This window comes from Mirounga angustirostris, unplaced genomic scaffold (assembly GCF_029215605.1).
Source record: "Mirounga angustirostris isolate CCGP_5_RB_7025 unplaced genomic scaffold, mMirAng1.0.hap1 SCAF_1, whole genome shotgun sequence".
Taxonomy (NCBI): Eukaryota; Metazoa; Chordata; class Mammalia; order Carnivora; family Phocidae; genus Mirounga; species Mirounga angustirostris.
Genome location: NW_026991709.1, coordinates 131,103,380 through 131,123,723, shown reverse-complemented (window position 1 = coordinate 131,123,723; position 20,344 = coordinate 131,103,380). Strand labels below are relative to the sequence as shown.

At 36.6% G+C, this 20,344-nt stretch overlaps 1 protein-coding gene across 12 annotated transcripts in view; it reads left to right on the top strand.

The window, feature by feature from the left end:
• The window catches only part of TBC1D5 (TBC1 domain family member 5), a 587,897-nt gene that overhangs the window by 365,134 nt on the left and 202,419 nt on the right, over positions 1-20,344 (top strand). For all 12 annotated transcript variants that reach the window (XM_054504439.2, XM_045903863.3, XM_064588415.1 and 9 more), the window contains one exon: positions 5,126-5,298. In XM_054504439.2, the coding sequence (XP_054360414.2) occupies positions 5,126-5,298 (173 nt within the window). The remainder of the gene's footprint in view (positions 1-5,125; positions 5,299-20,344) is intronic.

Genomic DNA, 20,344 nt, shown 5'->3' with positions numbered 1-20,344 from the left:
CTAATGTACTTCCACTTTCTATGAACTTGCCTATTCTGGACATTCCATATAAAATGGAACCATTTAATATGTGGCCTTCTGTAATTGACTCCTTTCACTTAGCATAATGTTTTTAGTGTTCATTCCTGTTGTAGCATGCATCAGTACTTCACTCCTTTTCATGGCCAAATAATATTTCACCATGTGGATATACTACATTTTGTTTATCCATACATCAGTTGATGGACATTTGGGTTCTTTCACTTTTTGGTTATTAAGAATAATGAGGCTGTGAACATTTGTGTACAAACTTTGTGTCTACATATATTTTCAATGCTCTTGGCATTTCTCTAGGAGTAGAATTGCTGAGTTAACTGACGTCTTAAACAAACATATATGCTAACTTAGAGATCATTATGGTGTTTTCATTGTTATTACACAATATTAGAAGAATATTAGAAAAAATGTCAATTATTCTGGCAAGGGATGTCATTAAGAGTTTTTGGTATATATATATATTATATATATGTATATATATAATATATATATTTTTTCTATATGATTAATTCATTTTATATTGATATAATTGATTGCATTCTGGTTAGAAACCATATATTATTCTGTCACTTTATTCCATCTCTTAAAAAAATGAAATGGATAACTAATGCTTTTTATGCCTTTGGTCTAGATCAGGGCAGACTACTGCCTGCAGGCCAATTTGGCCTGCCATCTGTTTTTATACAGCTTGGGAGTTAAGCATGGCTTTTACATTATTAAATGGCTGAAAAGCTATCAAAAGAAGAATAATATTTTGTGGCATATGAAAATTATATGGAATTCAGATTTCCATGTTCATAAAAAAGTTTTATTGGGAAATAGCCATGTCTGTTTGTTTCCTTACTGTCTATCGCTGCTTGCTCATTACAGTGGCTCATTACAAAGTTGAGTAGTTGCAACACAGACGGTATGACCTATAAAGCCTAAAATATTTACTATCTGGCCTTTACAGAGAAAATTTGCTGATCTTCAGCCTAGGTGATAAATTCTTTCTTTATTAATATATCAACATGTTACATTCTCTAAGTGTTGTTAGAGGTGAAACTTGTAAGCATATTTGATGAACTACCATGTTTTAGAACAATTACTTTATATTTGTTCTTGGCAGGAGATTTAATGAAGTCATAGGCTTATGTGAAAATCAAAATTTTGAGCAGAAAGTATTTGAATACATTTAAATAAAAGCATCATGACCTCTTTATGCAGTGGTCATTTTGTATTTTATAACTGACTCACAGTATCTGCAAAAGTGAATAATAAAAATGTGAGCATTACCACTTTTCAGTTTTACCCATTCATGTTGATATCACTGAATCAAGTTCATGAAAATGGCTAAGACAACACGAAGAAGGATATTTACTCATTGTATCAAGAAAAAACACATAGATGCAACCTCTGAACATTTATGTTACTTGTATATATCAACGAATAATATATTCCTGAAAAGCTTATCTAGTGAATCCCTCTTTCATTGTCCCCTTTTTATTCTATGCCTTGATTCTATCACCTTTTTTAAAAGAAGTTTGAGAAATTAATATACTACTGTCTTTCAGTTCTTCTAGTTCCCTTGACAATTCAGTTCTATCACTGTGCATGTTGCCTCGGCCAGCAGACATACTTTCCATAATGAGACTCTCTTGATGAAGAAAGCAGTGTGTTGCTTTACATAGTGGTGTAGAATTATCTCGCTGAATCCTTGTAACAGTTTGTGGACTGGCACTGACCTGTAGAGCACTTTTTGAGTACCACTTAATAAATGGTTAAAAAGACTGCTAGTTTTGTTGGAGCTTGTAGCCATCCCATATGATTATATTTGTTAAATGCAAATAGCATTTTTATGGTGATAAATCTTTAAGATAAGGAATATCTTATATTAACTAAAATTTTCTCTTTTGGTTTCACTGTTAGATAAGCTGTTTACCATTTAAATGATCATGAGCATTACTTGTGAGTTTCTTAAATTTAAGAAATTTTGTTGTAAGTATTCTGAGCACAGGGGAAATCTTTTCAAACTACATATTTAAGTCTGTAGTTCTTAAGCTACACATGAGTCTCTCTTCAGTATTTGATAAATGGACCATATAGGCTGTTGATTTAGTGACAACTCATTCTCTTCAACCTGGAAATTGATTACATTATTTCTTAAGTTAAACCTTTGTTAACAGGTTAATTTAGGATCAGTTCTCTCCAAAGCCAGTGATTGTATCTTTATAGAAGTGTGTTTATTCAAGACCCTTAGAAGATGACTAGGTGTAGTGACCTGTTTCCCACGTGGTTGTTAGAAACCCTACCTGACCTCAGTGCCTTCATCCCACACAATATGGTATTCAGCCACACAAGGTTCTTCAGTAAAGAAAAACTACATGATTAAAATAAGCAAAAAGTTGAGTTGTTCATTTTTAAAGGAAAGTTGGCTTCAGCGTAAACAGTATCTCTTGAATGTGAATGGTATCCTAAAATTAACATGAATTCCCCCCCCCAATTATTTCAATTTAATATCAGTAGGAAAAAAATTGAGCAAGAATTAAGATTTTTTAAAAATATAGCATCCTGTCATTTGAAGAGAATACTTGATATTATAAAATCAGAAAATGGTATCTTGGTTGTACTATTTTTATAATAAACTACCACAACATAGAGGTATCTTTTTCTCCTATCTATACAAATTAGCAGAAACTACTTGAGCCATAAAAATCAGTATGGCCTTACATCCCTCAGACCTACAGATGCTGGTGCAGACACTGTAGGAAGTACTAAAGACTATATTTCTTTTTAAGACTTGAAATGATCCTGGCAAGACAGATGGAACCTCTTCCAGGAAGTTTTTCCTAATGCTAACACATGCCCCTCATCTCCTCTTTCTTTCTACCAGCTTGATTAGTCACTGCTCTATTGTGGATTTCTACATTTTTTTCTGCATAATCTTCCCCTCCAGACTACAAGGGCAAGAGCTTTACCTTCTTTATTTTTTTTTTTAAAGATTTTGTTTATTTGAGAGAGAGAATGAGAGAGAGAGAGAAAGCATGAGAGGGTCAGAGGGAGAAGCAGACTCCCTGCTGAGCAGGGAGCCTGATTTGGGACTCGATCTCGGGACTCCAGAATCATGACCTGAGCGGAAGGCAGTTGCTTAACCAACTGAGCCACCCAAGTGCCCGAGCTTTACCTTCTTTATTTTGTCCCCATGAATGTGGTGCAGTGATGATAAGATGATGTTCCTTTTAGAGATCTCATGGTTTAGGAACCAAAGAAGTAGAAACAGATACTGTAGAGGTAAAGAAGAAGATGATGAAATAGGACCTGACGCTTGAGCCAAATCTTTATGAACACTGGGGAGCTCCTCTGTAGAAACACTGGGGAGGGGATATTTCAGGTAAAAGAATGGCATCCCCAGGATCTCTGGAAGCACAGTGAGAGTAGAGGCTGACCAGATAATGAAGGCCTTATAGACCTGGCTCAAGAATTTGTCTTTTGTTTTTGTTTTTGTTTTTCCTGAGGAGGGCAACTGGGCGTAATTTAATACCTGTTTTAGATGGATCACCAGGCATTTCGGAAGCTAGATTTAAAAGCAGACTGAATTAAGGGCAGTGAGACCAGTTAGGAGGAAAGAAATGATTAGGACCCCAAATCAGGTTATAGCAGTAGAGCTGTAGGAGAGGAGACATAGTAAGAGTCTCCCGAGTGGTTCTGAGGAGCTAAAATTGGCAAAGTGGGTGTTCTTATTGGAGGATGGGTTAAGGTAAGCATGGGGAAATGATGAACATGTTTTTGAGCAGAAGATGATAGCTCAGTAGTGGGCCTGCTGAATTAGAGACCCTTTTGTAACCTAAGATTCCTTACCAACATATAAATGTATGGGAGAGAACCCAAGAAGGTTCTAGGTTATGAATACAGATTTGGAAGTCTTTGGAAAATGGGCATTGTTGTATGAGTATGATCACTCAGGGAATCACATGCAAGTAGAGAATTAGACTAGGACCAGACCTGTATGAAAAAGCAGCATTTGCAAAGCAGAAACAAAAATTTGAGCTAGAGAAGTAGAGTGAGGGAGTGGCAGGCAGTCATAAGAGAATGATGCTATAAATCTCAAGATTGGAGAGAGGTAGAAATTGAGGACTCAACATAAGAAAGGTTAGACATAGGGACACCTGAGTTTCTCAGTCAGTTAAGCGTCTGCCTTCGGCTCAGGTCATGATCTTGGGGTCCTGGGATGGAGTCACTGGTTGAGCTCCTTGCTCAGCAGGGAGCCTGCTTCTGTCTGCCTGCCACTCCCCCTGCTTGTGCTCAGTCTCTCCCTCTCTCTCTCTCTCTCTCTCTCTCTGACAAGTAAAAAAATAAAATCTTGAAAAAAAAGAAAGGTTAGACATCATATATTAGGGGAAAACATCATACTTGAGAGGGTGGTTGAAGTTTACATGAAAGCATTACAAGCAGAACAGATATATCTTTCTTAATGTGAGATTTGGAAGGGGAAGAAGGAAAGTTGTAGTTGGCCTACATAGATTTTTTTTTTTATTATTATTCAGCTGTACTTTTGATCTGGAGAGTTTAAAAATCTTCCTACTCAGCTATTTAATTTGATCAAAGGACAGTTAGAAAATATCCTCTTTTCTAATACTAGTTTCCTTTATTTCCTAACTTTTTTATAGTTTGGAGAGCTCAAAGTAAAACATTTTTCATTTACTGTTTTTCATGTTTAAGTTTTATGCCACAAGAAATATGTTGTCATCAGAGTATTCCATTTAGGTCCTATGGCTGATTAGACAAACTAACTATAAACAAGTAGACTAGCAGCTACCACTACCTGTAGTGAAAAATTATCTTGAAATACTCCATGTCACCAGAGAAACTGGTCAAGGGAATACAAGTAGGAAATATTTTAGAAGGCATTTCCTGGCCTTTATTTGATGAGCATAATCATCTGTATGATGATCAGCATATGATTCTACATTTAAGCATGTGTCATGAGATGATTAAAGTAGTTATTGGTTCTTATTTTCGCTCCCATTGATAAATACATTGAAGAATGATGTCCATATATTTGTTCATTTCATATTGAAATAACACATGCTCCATTTTTTTCTCTTTTTAGGGGAAAGAAACACTGATGACTCCCATTCCCTTTGCTAGACCACAGGATTTAGGGCCAACAATTGCTATTGTTACTAAAGTCAACCAGATCCAGGATCATCTACTGAAGAAGCATGATATTGAGCTTTATATGCACTTGAACAGACTAGAAATCGCACCACAGATATATGGGTTGTAAGTACTAAAGTTTAAGTTTCAGCTACATCTAATTATGACTTAATGGTGGTTTCTGTATGTCTCAGATCCACAGAGGGAAGACCAGAACTGTTCCAGCTCCATTTCATTTCATATGACTTTTGTGTCTTATGTGCCAGGCTCTGTGTTATTACTTTCACATGCGATATTTCATCCAATACTCACACCAGTCCTGTTAATTGAGTGTTGTACGGGGGGAAGAAACTAAGGCTAACACTGCGTTTAGACATATTAAATAGTGAAATCTTAATTTGGATTCAGGAAGGATTGGCTCCATAATCTGCAGAGCCCAGTGCAAAATAAAACTGAATGCCCCTGTAAAAAAAAAAAAAAAAAAAAAAAAATAGCAAGAATTTCAAGATGACAGCAGCAGATCATTAAGCCAAGCATTCTAAGAAGTACAGGGTGACACAGATCATACACACATGAAGCTAGCCCCAAACCTAAACAAACATATACGATATCCATGTGCTTTCCATTTTATTGGGAAGTGCTTCCTAAAAGATAAATGTTCCTCACAGTAAACATAATATGGTAATCATCTTCAGCCAATAACTTCTCCAACATACTATAGCAGAAGAATAGGGAGCCATTCCTCAGATATGTGTGTGTGTTTGTATGTATATTTATTCAGTGGCTTACTTTATAAGGTGGGTAGGAAAATTAGAAAGATTGCAGTTTTTGTTTGTTTTTTTTTTTTTTTATGTTATATTAATCACCATACTATTACATCATTAGTTTTTGATGTGGTGTTCTGATTCATTGTTTGCGTATAACACCCGGTGCTCCATGCAGTACGTGCCATCTTTAATACCCATCACCAGGCTAAACCATCCCCCCACACCCTCCCCTATAGAACCCTCAGTTTGTTTCTCAGAGTCCATAGTCCCTCATGGTTCCTCTCCCCCTCCAATTTCCCCCCTTTCATTCTTCCCTTCCTGCTACCTTTTTTTTTTTTTTTTTAAACATATAATGTATTATTTGTTTCAGAAGTACAGGTCTGCGATTCAACAGTCTTGCACAACGCACAGTGCTCACCACAGCACACACCCTCCCCAGTGTCCATCACCCAGCCACCCCTCCCCTCCCACCTCCACCACTCCAGCAACCCTCAGTTTGCTTCCCGAGATCAAGAATTCCGACTTATTACGCTCAGCATAATACCCTCCAGTTCCATCCACATCCTGGCAAATGGCAAGATTGCTTTCCTTTTGATGGCTGCATAATATTCCATTGTATATATATACCACCTCTTCTTTATCCATTCATATGTTGATGGTCATCTTGGCTCTTTCCACAGTTTTGCTATGGTGGACATCGCTGCTACAAACATCGGGGTGCACGTACCCCTTCGGATCCCTACATTTGTATCTTTGGGGTAAATACCCAGTAGTGCAATTGCTGGGTGGTAGGGTAGCTCTATTTTCAACTTTTTGAGGAACCTCCATACTGTTTTCCAGAGTGGCTGCACCAGCTTGCATTCCCATCAACAGTGTAGGAGGGTTCCCCTTTCTCCACATCCCCGCCAAATATGTCATTTCCTGACTTGTTAATTTTAGCCATTCTGACTGGTGTGAGGTGGTATCTCGCTGAGATTTTGATTTGGATTTCCCTGATGCCGAGTGATGTGGAGCACTTTTTCATGTGTCTGTTGGCCATTTGGTTGTCTTCTTTGGACAAATGTCTGTTCATGTCTTCTTCCCACTTCTTGATTGGATCATTTGTTCTTTGGGTGTTGAGTTTAATAAGTTCTTTATATATTTTGGATACTAGCCCTTTACCTGATATGTCATTTGCAAATATCTTCTCCCATTCTGTTGGTTGTCTTTTGGTTTTGTTGACTGTGTCCTTTGCTGTGCAAAAGCTTTTTATCTTGATGAAGTCCCAATAATTCATTTTTGCCCTTGCTTTCCTTGCCTTTGGCGATGTTTCTAGGAAGAAGTTGCTGCGGCTGAGGTCGAATAGGTTGCTGCCTGTGTTCTCCTTTAGGATATTGATGGACTCCTGTATCACATTGAGGTCTTTCAACCATTTGGAGTCTATTTTTGTGTGTGGTGTAAGGAAATGGTCCAGTTTCATTATTCTGCATGTGTCTATCCAATTTTCCCACCACCATTTGTTGAAGAAACTGTCCTTTTTCCATTGGACATTCTTTCCTGCTTTGTCAAAGATTAGTAGACCATAGAGTTGAGGGTCCATTTCTGGGCTTGCTATTCTGTTCCATTGATCTATGTGTCTGTTTTTGTGCCAGTACTATACTGTCTTGATGATGGCAGCTTTGTAATAGAGCTTGAAGCCCAGAATTGTGATGCCACCAGCTTTGCTTTTCTTTTTCAACGTTCCTCTGGCTATGCGGGGTCTTTTCTGGTTCCATACAAATTTTAGGATTTTTGCTCCATTTCTTTGAAAAAAGTTGATGGTATTTTGATACGGATTGCATTGAATGTGTAGATTGCTCTAGGTAGCATTGACATCTTCTCAATATTTGTTCTTCCAATCCATGAGCGTGGAATGTTTTTACATTTCTTTGTGTCTTCCTCAATTTCTTTCATGAGTATTTTATAGTTTTCTGAGCACAGATTCTTTGCCTCTTTGGTTAGATTTATTCCTAGGTATCTTACGGTTTTGAGTGCAGTTGTAAATGGGATTGACTCCTTAATTTCTCTTTCTTCTGTCTTGTTGTTGGTGTATAGGAATGCCATTGATTTCTGTGAAATCTGTGATTTCAGCCATTTCATTGATTTTATATGCTGCCACTTTACTGAATTCCTCTATGAGTTCTAGCAGTTTTGGGGTGGAGTCTTTTGGGTTTTCCACATAAAGTATCATATCATCTGCAAAGAGTGAGAGTTTGACTTCTTCTTTGCTGATTCGGATGCCTTTTATTTCTTTTTGTTGTCTGATTGCTGAGGCTAGGACTTCAGTACTATTTTGAATAGCACTGGTGATAGTGGACATCCCTGCCATGTTCCTGACCTTAGGGGAAAAGCTCTCAGTTTTTCCCCTTTGAGAATGATATTCGCTGTAGGTTTTTCATAGATGGCTTTTATGATATTGAGGTATGTACCCTCTGTCCCTATTCTCTGAAGAGTTTTAATCAAGAAAGGATGCTATACTTTGTCAAGTGCTTTTTCTGCATCTATTGAGAGGATCATATGGTTCTTGTTCTTTCTTTGATTAATGTATTGTATCACATCGATTAATTTGTGGATGTTGAACCAACCTTGCAGCCCAGGGATAAATCCCACTTGGTTGTGGTGAATAATCCTTTTAATGTACTGTTGAATCCTATTGGCTAGTATTTTGGTGAGAATTTTTGCATCCATGTTCATCAAGGATATTGGTCTGGAATTCTCCTTTTTGATGGAGTCTTTGTCGGGTTTTGGGATCAAGGTAATGGTGGCCTCATAAAATGAGTTTGGAAGTTTTCCTTCCATTTCTATTTTTTGGAACAGTTTCAGAAGAATAGGTATTAATTCTTCTTGAAATGTTTGGTAGAATTCCCCTGGGAAGCCATCTGGCCCTGGGCTCTTGTTTGTTGGGAGATTTTTGATCACTGCTTCAGTTTCCTTAGTGATTATGGGTCTGATCAGGTTTTTTATTTCTTCCTGGTTCTGTTTTGGTAGTTGATACATCTCCAGGAATGCATCCATTTCTTCCAAATTACCTAATTTGCTGGCATATAGTTGCTCATAATATGTTCTTATAATTGTTTGTATTTCTTTGGTGTTGGTTGTGATCTCTCCTCTTCCAATCATGATTTTATTTATTTGGGTCCTTTCTCTTTTCTCTTTGATAAGTCTGGCCAGGGGTTTATCAATCTTGTTAATGCTTTCAGAGAACCAGCTCCTAGTTTCGTTGATCTGTTCTACTCTTCTTTTGGTTTCTATTTCATTGATTTCTGCTCTGATCTTTATTATTTCTCTTCTCCTGCTGGGTTTAGGCTTTATTTGCTGTTCTTTCTCCAGCTCCTTTAGGTGTAGGGTTAGGTTGTGTACTTGAGACCTTTCTTGTTTCTTGAGAAAGGCTTGTATTGCTATATACTTTCCTCTTAGGACTGCCTTTGCTGCATCCAAAAGATTTTTTTTTTTTTTTTTTTAGATTTTATTTATTTGACAGAGAGAGACACAGCGAGAGAGGGAACACAAGCAGGGGAAGTGGGAGAGGGAGAAGCAGACTCCCCGCAGAGCAGGGAGCCCGACGTGGGGCTTGATCCCAGGACCCTGGGATCATGACCTGAGCTGAAGGCAGACACTTAACTGTCTGAGCCAACCAGGCGCCCCCCAAATATTTTGAATAGTTATGTTTCCATTTTCATTTGTTTCCATGAATTTTTTAAATTCTTCTTTAATTTCCTAGTTGACCCATTCATTCTTTAGTAGGATGCTCTTTAGCCTCCATGTATTTGAGTTCTTTCCGACTTTCCTCTTGTAATTGAGTTCTAGTTTCAAAGCTTTGTGGTCTGAAAATATGCAGGGAATGATCCCTATCTTTTGGTACCGGTTGAGACCTGATTTGTGACCTAGGATGTGATCTATTCTGGAGAATGTTCCATGGGTGCTAGAGACGAATGTGTATTCTGTTGCTTTGGTATGGAATGTTCTGAATATATCTGTGAAGTCCATTTGGTCCAGTGTGTCATTTAAAGTCTTTATTTCCTTGTTGATCTTTTGCTTAGACAATCTGTCCATTTCAGTGAGGGGGGTGTTAAAGTCCCCCACTATTATTGTATTGTTGTCAATGTGTTTCTTTGCTTTTGTTATTAATTGGCTTATATAACTGGCTGCTCCCATGTTAGGGGCATAGATATTTACAATTGTTAGATCTTCGTGTTGGATAGACCCTTTAAGTAGGATATAGTGTCCTTCCTCATCCCTTATTACAGTCTTTGGTTTAAAATCTAATTAGTCTGATAAAAGGATTGCCACCCCAGCTTTCTTTTGGTGTCCATTAGCATGGTAAATGGTTTTCCACCCCCTCACTTTCAATCTGGGGGGTGTCTTTGGGTCTAAAATGAGTCTCTTGCAGACAGCATATTGATGGGTCTTGTTTTTTAATCCAATCTGATAGCCTGTGTTTTTGATTGGGGCATTTAGCCCATTTACATTCAGAGTAACTGAAAGATATGAATTTAGTGCCATTGTATTGCCTGTAAGGTGACTGTTACTGTATATTGTCTGTGTTCCTTTCTGGTCTATGTTGCTTTTAGGCTCTCTCTTTGCTTAGAGGACCCCTTTCAATATTTTGTAGGGCTGGTTTCGTATTTGCAAATTCCTTTATTTTTGTTTGTCCTGGAAGCTTTTTATCTCTCCTTCTATTATCAATGACAGCCTAGCTGGATACAGTATTCTTGGCTGCATATTTTTCCATTTAGTGCTCTAAATATATCATGCCAGTCCTTTCTGGCCTGCCAGGTCTCTGTGGATAGGTTTGTTGCCAGTCTAATGTTTCTACCATTGTAGGTTACAGATCTCTTCTTCCGAGCTGCTTTCAGGATTTTCTGTTTCTCTTTGAGACTCATAAGTTTTACTATTAGATGTCGGGGTGTTGACCTATTTTTATTGATTTTGAGGGGGTTCTCCGTGCCTCCTGGATTTTGATGCCTGTTTCCTTCCCCAAATTCGGGAAGTTCTCTGCTATAATTTGTTCCAATATACCTTCTGCCCCTCTCTTTTTCTTCTGGGATCCCAATTATTCTAATATTGTTTCATCTTATGGTATTGTTTATCTCTCGAATTCTGCCCTCGTGATCCAGTAGTTGTTTATCTCTCTTTTGCTCTGCTTCTTTATTTTCCATCATTTAGTCTTCTATATCACTAATTCTCTCTTCTTCTGCCTCATTTATCCTAGCAGTTAGAGCCTCCATTTTTTATTGCACCTCATTAATAGCCTTTTTGATTTCGACTTGGTTAGGTTTTAGTTCTTTTATTTCTCCAGAAAGGGTTTCTCTAATGTCTTCCATGCTCTTTTCAAGCCCAGCTAGTATCTTTAAAATCATCATTCTGAACTCTAGTTCCGACATCTTAGTAATGTACTTATTTTTAGGTCCCTGGCAGTCGGTCCTGCCTGTTGTTCTTTTTTTTGAGGTGATTATTTCCATCTTGTCATTTTGTCCAGAGGAGAATAGATGAATGAGAGAACAAAATGCTAACAGGGTAACAATGTCCCCAGAAAAATATACATTAAACAAGTCAGAAGATTCCTGAAACTGGGGGAAAAGAAAGGGAAAGAAAGAAAAAAGAAAAAGAAAAAGATAAAAACAAACAAAGAAACAAAAAAGGGCCAGAATATGATCAAATATGATCAGATTGGTGTATAGATCAGTGCACACACTAGATTTTGGGCATATTTTGGTCTCTTAGAAGAAAGTTCCTTCCAAAATTTTAAAGAAAGAGAAACTTACATATGTACAAAAATAAGGGTTAATATGATGAAGGCATAGAATATGACTGTAGATGAAAATTTTAAAAGAGTTTTAGAAGGAATTGATACTGTAAGAAGTTGGTTGAAAAAAGAAGAGGATTTAAAAAAAAAGGGCGGGGAGCAAATGTGATCAGGCAGGAGACTAGAACAAAGCCATAAACTAGAGACTTAGGATATATTTTGGTCTGTTAGAAGAAACTGTATCCCAAAATTTTAAAGAGAGAAAAACTTATACATATATATATATATACATATATATATATATACACACACACATATATATATACACACACACACACATATATATATATATATATACACCAAAAATAAGGTTAACTACTATGAAGGGATAGAATATGACTCTAAAAATGAAAAATAAAAAAGATTTTTTAAAAAAGGGATTGATAAGATGTTGGTTGAAAAAGGGAAAAAGAAAAAGTCAAAAAAAAAGAGAGAAAGTTAAAAAAAAAAATTAACTTTGAAAGACTAAAGAATCGGGCACCTGGATGGCTCAGTTGGTTAGGCGACTGCCTTCGGCTCAGGTCATGATCCTGGAGTCCCGGGATCGAGTCCCGCATCGGGCTCCCTGCTCGGCAGGGAGTCTGCTTCTCCCTCTGACCCTCCTCCCTCTCATGCTCTCTGTCTCTCATTCTCTCTCTCTCAAATAAATAAATAAAATCTTAAAAAAAAAAAATGAAAGAAAGACTAAAGAATCATGGGAAAAAAAGCCATGGATTCTATGTGCAGTATTCCCCTAGTGCTGGAGTTCTGCTGTTCCCATTGATCGGTAAACTTGGTCTTGGCTGGCTGTTCTTGCTGTTCTTCTGGCGGAGGGGCCTGTTGCTGTGGTTTCCAAATGTCTCTGCTGGAGGCGGAATTGCCCCGCCCTTGCCTGGTCCGGGCTAAGTAATCTGCTCGGGTTTGCTCTTGGGAGCTTTTGTTCCCTGCAAGCTTTCCGTATAGCTTTGGAGGCTGAGAGTGAAAATGGCGGCCTCCCAATCTCCGCCCCAGAGGAGCCGAGATCTCGGGGCCTACTTCTCAGTGCACCCCCAGAGAAAAGCAGTCACTCCCGTCTCCCCAGTCTCGGGCCGCACTCCGTGCTCACCCGGCCTGTGACCGAACGTTTCTGTCTCTGGCACCCCACCCCGAGTGGAGTCTCCAAACCCAGCAGATCCCTGCGGTGTGCTCCCGTGCCTCTCCTCCCGGGGGAGGAAGGGGAGTCTCCCCAGATCTGCCGCTTGTTGGGTCCCTGCTGGAGGAGCAGTGGCCTGACTGTGCCACGGATCATGGTTTATGGCAACCCCGAGCTGAGAACCCGCGCCTTGGCTCCGTCTCTGCAGCCAGCTTCCCTGCTCCAACACCTGGGAGCTCTGCCGCACTCAGGCACCCCGGTCTTTTTGTGACCCCGAGGGTCCTGAGACCACACTGTCCCCGTGAGGGTTCCACCCCCGCTTAGCCACTGGAGTGACGTCCCTCAGCGGAGCTGACTTCTAAAAGATTTTGTGCTCTGTGGCTCTATCGCTTGCCAGAAGCAGCCGGCTGACAGAGGCCCCCTCCCGCGCCGTCTATCCTCCCGAATATCGCCTCGGATTCACTTCTCTACACATCCTACCATCCAGAAAGTGGTTGCTTCTCTGTTCCGAGTTGCTGCTATTCTTTTCTTTGATCTCCTGTTGAGTTCGTAAGTGTTCAGAATGGTTTGATCCCTATCTAGCTGAATTCCTGGGACCAGACGAAATCCAGGTCTCCCACTCCTCTGCCATCTTGGTCCTCCCTGCAAAAGATTGCAGTTTTAATAAATATGAATTAGTTGTGTAGTGCTCCAGATAATAAAAGGATCCTTTATATTGAAACAATATAACATTTATAGCTAGTGCTGGGCATTTCCTTGGTAGATATTTTCTGCAATTCCATCCCTCAGGTAGAACATGGAAAATTGAGCAGATATTATTAAGATATATGTAATAAATGCTCAGTAAATATGAATTCATTATTTGAATTACAAAGAATCTCAAATAAGTCAAAGGTTTCAGACCAGAGCAGAGGCTGTTTATTTAGCCTAAAGAAAAGCATATCATTGAGTGTTTTCTTTATGTTCTCATGTGACACAGTCTTTCACTAATTATAACTCAGCTTTCTATCTTCTTTGGAAGTCCTGAACTGTGATTAAAGATGTCTGCTGTTTGGTTTTAATGATGCTTATTTTCATTTCTGTGACTTAAGCTTGACTTCATCATTGAGAGCAGCTCCATCAGTCCTACTGGAAATGAGAATGTTGTGGTTAACATGGGTATTGGGCAGTACTATAAGTTATTAATGAGTCGTTATTTACACTTAAAAGTTTGGCTAATGTGTTTGTGATTATAGACATAAAAATTTACTTTAAAACAGCTATTGGCAAGGTCAGGAGATAAATTCTGTATTTCTCTCCACTGTGCACTCAAAGAAATGATTTATTCAAATACAAAAGCCCATTTTACACCCTCAAAAATTGTTTACTAAACTCTAGATATTGGTCTTAAATATTGGGGAAAGAAATTAACGTTGGACATATTTGTCATTTCTTTGAAATGCTGTATCGTTTATTACCTCTTTGTTTGAGCTGGTGCTTTACATTGCAATGGTGGTGGCATGGGCTTGGGTAAGATGATTTATAAACCATTGTGCTCAAGTTTCCTTTTCAGACATTAGTTTCCATCAGCTTTCTCTTCATCATAATGATTCATAGAGCTTCTTTGACATCCCACCAGCACCTTCCCAATAAAATTCCATGATCCATGACATAATCACTCTTAATCCTTGCAACTTTATTTTTCAGCAGTACTAACAATACCAGGGCTTGCAGTAACCATAGCTGACTCATTTATCCCATTATTTTAGTATAGAATCTCCTCTGCATTAACTAAAAATATACATATTTTTGTAATCTTTGAAGAAGTCATTCATTCTCTTAGTTGGTCTCTACTATAGTGAAAGGAGTTTACTCCACTTAAATTTGATGGTATTATTTCTATATGTGGGGTACATGTGGTCGAATTTTCCTTTGTCTTTATGCTACCTTCAGTTGTACTACTCATCTGTATACTTCCTGTTGATGATTGTTAGAATCTTTGGGGGCCAAAGAAAAATATGAGCATAATATGAAATAGCAGTTAGAAGCACAGGCTTTGAAATGAAACAGATCTGTTTAACCACTTTGATCCTTGGTTTCTTCATCTGTGAAATGGAGATTAAAAATAATGGTACCTACTTCGTAGGGTGCCTATGAGAAATCAATCATAATATGCAAAAATCATAGTGCTCAGTATGTAGTAAGCATTCAAGATATGTTTGGCAATACTTTTGTTATCATTATCTGGCATTACCATTACTCAATTAGGATGTCACGGCTCTGTGAATATGATGTACTGTGTTTCATGAACCTTTCCACCTCTGGCTTTCTGTGTTTTCTTCACCAAAGCATATGAGCTTCTACTTAAGTGGAAACAACAGCTGTCTTTTAGACCAGTGCTTCTAAAGAGACAGTATAGAAGTTGAGGAATAAATGTCTAGAATCAGATTACAGCAATTTGTCACAATAATTTTGTGTCCTTAAAGCTAAAAAAAAATATTGTAGGTTTGTACCTCATGGAAATGAATTGAAATATTTATTTGGTTTTATGTCAGTCAAGTAATATTCATTTAAATAATTGCTGATGCTACTATCCATTCCTGCTGGAAGAAAGTTGGTAATTTAGGCTGACATTCAATATTAATACTTAAAAACAATGAGTTTGCATTTTGAGTACTTCATCCTCAAGTGGGCAAATATAAAATAATCAATTTTCAGTTAGTAAAAATTATTCTTCTTTAGGATGACATCAGAATCCATAACTACATCATCTGAAATGTGCTTTTGTATGCCAACTGTTTTTTTACAGATTTTAGTTTTCAAACAAGTATTTTCTTGTATACCAAAATACTGTAACAAAATTAGGAAACGATATGATAAAAATGTCAGTAATGAATATGTCAGTGGGAAATGTTATCAGTATTAACAATTTGTGTAGAATGGGAAGTAAATCATAAATATGTGTTTATTACATGTGAGGAGAGTGATAGCAACATAAAATTATAATCCTGTTGAGTCCAGGTTTCTCATTCTAGTCAATCTTGAGCAGTTGCATGGTACATTAAAATTTATTTAAATCTACCTTATAGGGCTGCCTGGGTGGCTCAGTCGATTAAGAATCCGACTCTTGATTTCAGTTCAGGTCATGACTTGAGGATCTTGGGATGAAGCACCCCATTGGGCTCTGCGCTCAGTGTGAAGTCTGCTAGAGATTCTCTCTCTCTCTCCCTCTGCCCCTCCCCCTGCTCGCACGCATATGGGCTCTCTCTTGCTTTCTTTCTCTAAAATAAATAAATATATCTTTAAAAAAAATTTGCATTATACTGTGGTTACAATTATCACTAAGAGAAAGATTTTGTAATTACTCCATTTTTAAAAATAGTTTTTGTTCTGGTTTTTTAAGAGAATATTATGTGGAAGTCTCCTGATATGGCAGATACACCATATACAAACATATTTGTTGCGTTTTGCTAATAAATTTATTTAACAAAATTAGAATTCATAATTAGTGTAAAAATATTAATTGTACTAATATTGGCTAAAGTCATTCCAAATTAGCTTATCTTAATTTTAAATAAATTGATAGTATTTATCTTGAAATATGAGAATAATTACCCATGAGATCTTGAATATTATATAATAATTTGCTTATTAATGCTATTATTTTATGTACTTAAGTACATTATCCCCTGGATAATTGTAGCTGGTTTTTCTCTTACAAAATGTTAAATCAGTCAACTTACTATTTAGTTTAAACAAAATTAATTTGAAGTTAAATGTTCAATTCAATGTAAGTGATATTATAAAATAATATTTTCTAAGTAATTTACACTGTTTTTCATTAACTTTATGAAAGATTACTCCTGTTGCACTTCAATCAAAGTTTCTCTTGCTTTAATTCAAATAATATTTTGAGTTGTCTTTTGTTTGCCAATTATTGATGGGTATTAGACTTATAAAAAATTAAGTTCCATAGGGGCCTGTCAGTGCAGAGTGATTAATATCCAAAGTAAACATTGACTACATTATTTCCAACTTTCCCAAGTAATTCCTAAGAGTTGCTTTTTATTTATTTATTTTTTGGGGCATTTTCATTTTTAGTATGAGAATAAGAATGTCCTGTGATTTCATCACTTAGGGGTTATTTTTATGCAAAAACCTCTAAAATACAGTGTTACAGTTCCATCCATGAGTATGTACTTCTTTCAGTCCAAAAGACTCTTTTATCACAAGAGATTCAAGTATAAAGATTGAATACCATTTTCATTTAATGCCATAATACTATTTTACAGAGAGACCAAAAATTGAAGTTTAAAAATAACAATTTTTGCTAGGCCAGAGTAACTGTGTTTTATTATCACCCTTAAATATATTGAACATGTATATTTTCAACTACATTTTATACTTTGATATAAATAGAATACATAATAAGCATCTGTGGGATATGCAATTAATGTCACTTTTGAGGAAAGACCCTCATAACACACTTGGGCTTTGGTATTCTTAAATTATGAGCTCTTTACAACACTCATGGGATAAATTTCATATCTCCCAAATGTTTATTATACATCTTCCATTTCCCTTATTTCCTATTTTCTGGATTAGCAGTTGTTTTGCTGTGGTAGTTTATAGTATTTAATTGGGGAGGTTCTTGGTTACTGATTAATAATCTGGTAAATTTTGTGATATAATTTTAAAATATTTGTATCATAGCATATTCTAACACATATCAGAGTGTAATTATGTATGACTACTAAGTTTTTAAACCTATATTTGATGTATAAATATATGATAAAAATATAATTCTTAGGGGCGCCTGGGTGGCTCAGTCGTTACGCGTCTGCCTTCGGCTCAGGTCATGATCCCAGGGTCCTGGGATCGAGCCCCGCATCGGGCTCCCCACTCAGCGGGAAGCCTGCTTCTCCCTCTCCCACTCCCCCTGCTTGTGTTCCCTCTCTCGCTGTGTTTCTCTCTGTCAAATAAATGAATGAAATCTTTAAAAAAATATATATATATAATTCTTAGTCATCAAAGTCACTATAGTTACCCACCTTAAAAATTCTGTGTCTCAACAGTTTAAACAAATAGCTTTCTATTCTAAACACAGCTAATGATTGAAATATTCTTTTCTTTTCAGTGAATGTTATGTTATACATTAAATGTAAAAAATATAACGAGGGACTACAAGGTCCAATGATACCTTGTCTTATTACCACTTGAGTATTACTCCCTTTGAAAAAAATTTTTTTTCATTTCTATAGGAAGAATTATCATGATTCAAAGTTATGGGGATGAATAATAAATTACTTGAAATAATGATAATAATTGTTAATATTTATTGTTTCCTTTGTGCTAGGCATTGTACTAAAGCCTTTACATAAATTATTTTATGTATCTTCACAACACATTGGGATAGGTACTATTATCCCCATTATGTAGATGAGGAAATCACAGCTTACAAATGCGTATGTATTTTATTTTTTTTAATATATTTTTCTTAAGATTTTATTTATTTATTTGACAGAGAGAGACACAGTGAGAGAGGGAACACAAGCAGGGGGAGTGGGAGAGGGATAGGCAGGCTTCCCATGGAGCAGGGAGCCCGATGCGGGGCTTGATCCTAGGAACCTGAAATCATGACCTGAGCCGAAGGCAGATGCTTAATGACTGAGCCACCCAGGCGCCCCTACAAACGCATATTTAGATCAACCAGCTACCAGGAATCTTTGAAGTCTTGGAGGCTTTGAACTCTTGAGCCTATATTCATACTCTAATTTGACTAGGACTTGGAGTGGTAGAAGATTAAGGCACTCAAAAGTCCTGTTTGTTAGCTTGGACCATGAGCCAAACTTGTGGTGATCAGATAACAAAAAAGACCAGGCAGGTGGTACAAGGCCTGGAATCAGAGGAGTCTTATGGGTAGTGGTCAGAAACAAGCCTGCTAAGGAAGTAATGGAATAATCGAGCATACTGGGGAGCCCAAGGCCCACAACAGTGTAGTTAATTGATGAAACAGAAGAAATAGAATCTGTACTGACAAAGTAATGATGAATATTAAATACATAGACAAAGGCCAAAAAGGAAAGGTTGTGCCGAGTCACACATGCATAAGTTTAGGATAGGTACCATCCACATGCCTTTGCAGGTAAAAATATGCTCTTCACACTGAAAGGTGAGTAAAACTTAATAATTCAGGCCAGAGGAAAGCAGGTCTTAAAAGACTGCTAGAAAACAATATAACTGGTAAGATATGGTTAGGTACATACAACTGAATGCAGGTCAAAAATAATCATCTGAAGTAAGTAAAAGTAATTAAAACATTTTTGGATCTTAGATCTACTTAACTCTAGTAAATAATTCAAAGTGGGAAAGAAGTCCAAAAGTTTACATCATTTATCAGCACAGAAATCAAATATACTATTTCATTGATGTTTCTAATAACTGAAGAATATTTTGTTTTATAAAATTCCTATAAATTAGTAACTATGCAATAGAATTGTGAGGTGTAAATGAAAAAGAAAAAGTCCTGTAGAGCACAGTACTTGGCAGTGTAAACACTCAAAATGTTCATTGTTACTAACTTCTATGTGCTAAGCAGTTACCTGACTTATAAGACTCACTAAGGTAGTAAGAATAACAAAAGCAAATAACAAGTACATGCAAAGAAAGCATAAAACAAAATGATAAGTACTGTCAAAATTAGTACACAAATGCTTTAAGCTCTCCTAATAAAAGAATTGGGTTTATAGACAAAATCCAACTTTAAAAGAGACAGCTAAAATAAATTGATATAGTTTAATAAAAGGAATACAGGAATCGCAATAGTAAAATAAAAATACTTTGGAACAAAAACATTGAAAGACTATATTAGTAAGACATTTAATTATAAAAGCTGTGAATTTTGATGTGTAAAATCTATGACAGCGAGGAGTTTGTCTGTCTTGTTCATTAATTTATCCCAGATGCCTCCTTAATAGAACCTGGTACATGGTGAGCATTCAGTAAGTATTTCTGAATGGATAGATGCATAAGAAGGAGGTAAAAACAAAAGAAGGAAAGATAAACTAATTATATAAGGAACTGATTATTCGAAATGGGAAATTTTCTATTTTGAGAAACATCAACCTGTAAGTACACATTTAAAAAATTAAAACTCTAAATAATTAGTAGAAAACATACATAAACACATGCTTGAACCAATCTTTCAGTGACCATGGATTTTCTAAGAAAAATTGCGGTGAAAGACATTTCAGAAGGTAAGTTTGAAATCTGACTACAAAATTTCTTTCCAATAAAATTCAATGCAAAGACAAACTTGTTTTTTAAAAAGTTGCAACATGTAGAAAGACAATATATATAGAATTAAAAGCAAAATTCTATTCTTTATGTATAATAAACCCTTAAATTTAGTAAGAAACCATTTAACCTACAAAGTAGAAAAATAAAATGAACCAAAATGCATAGGAAAAAAATAACAGTAGCCAATAAATA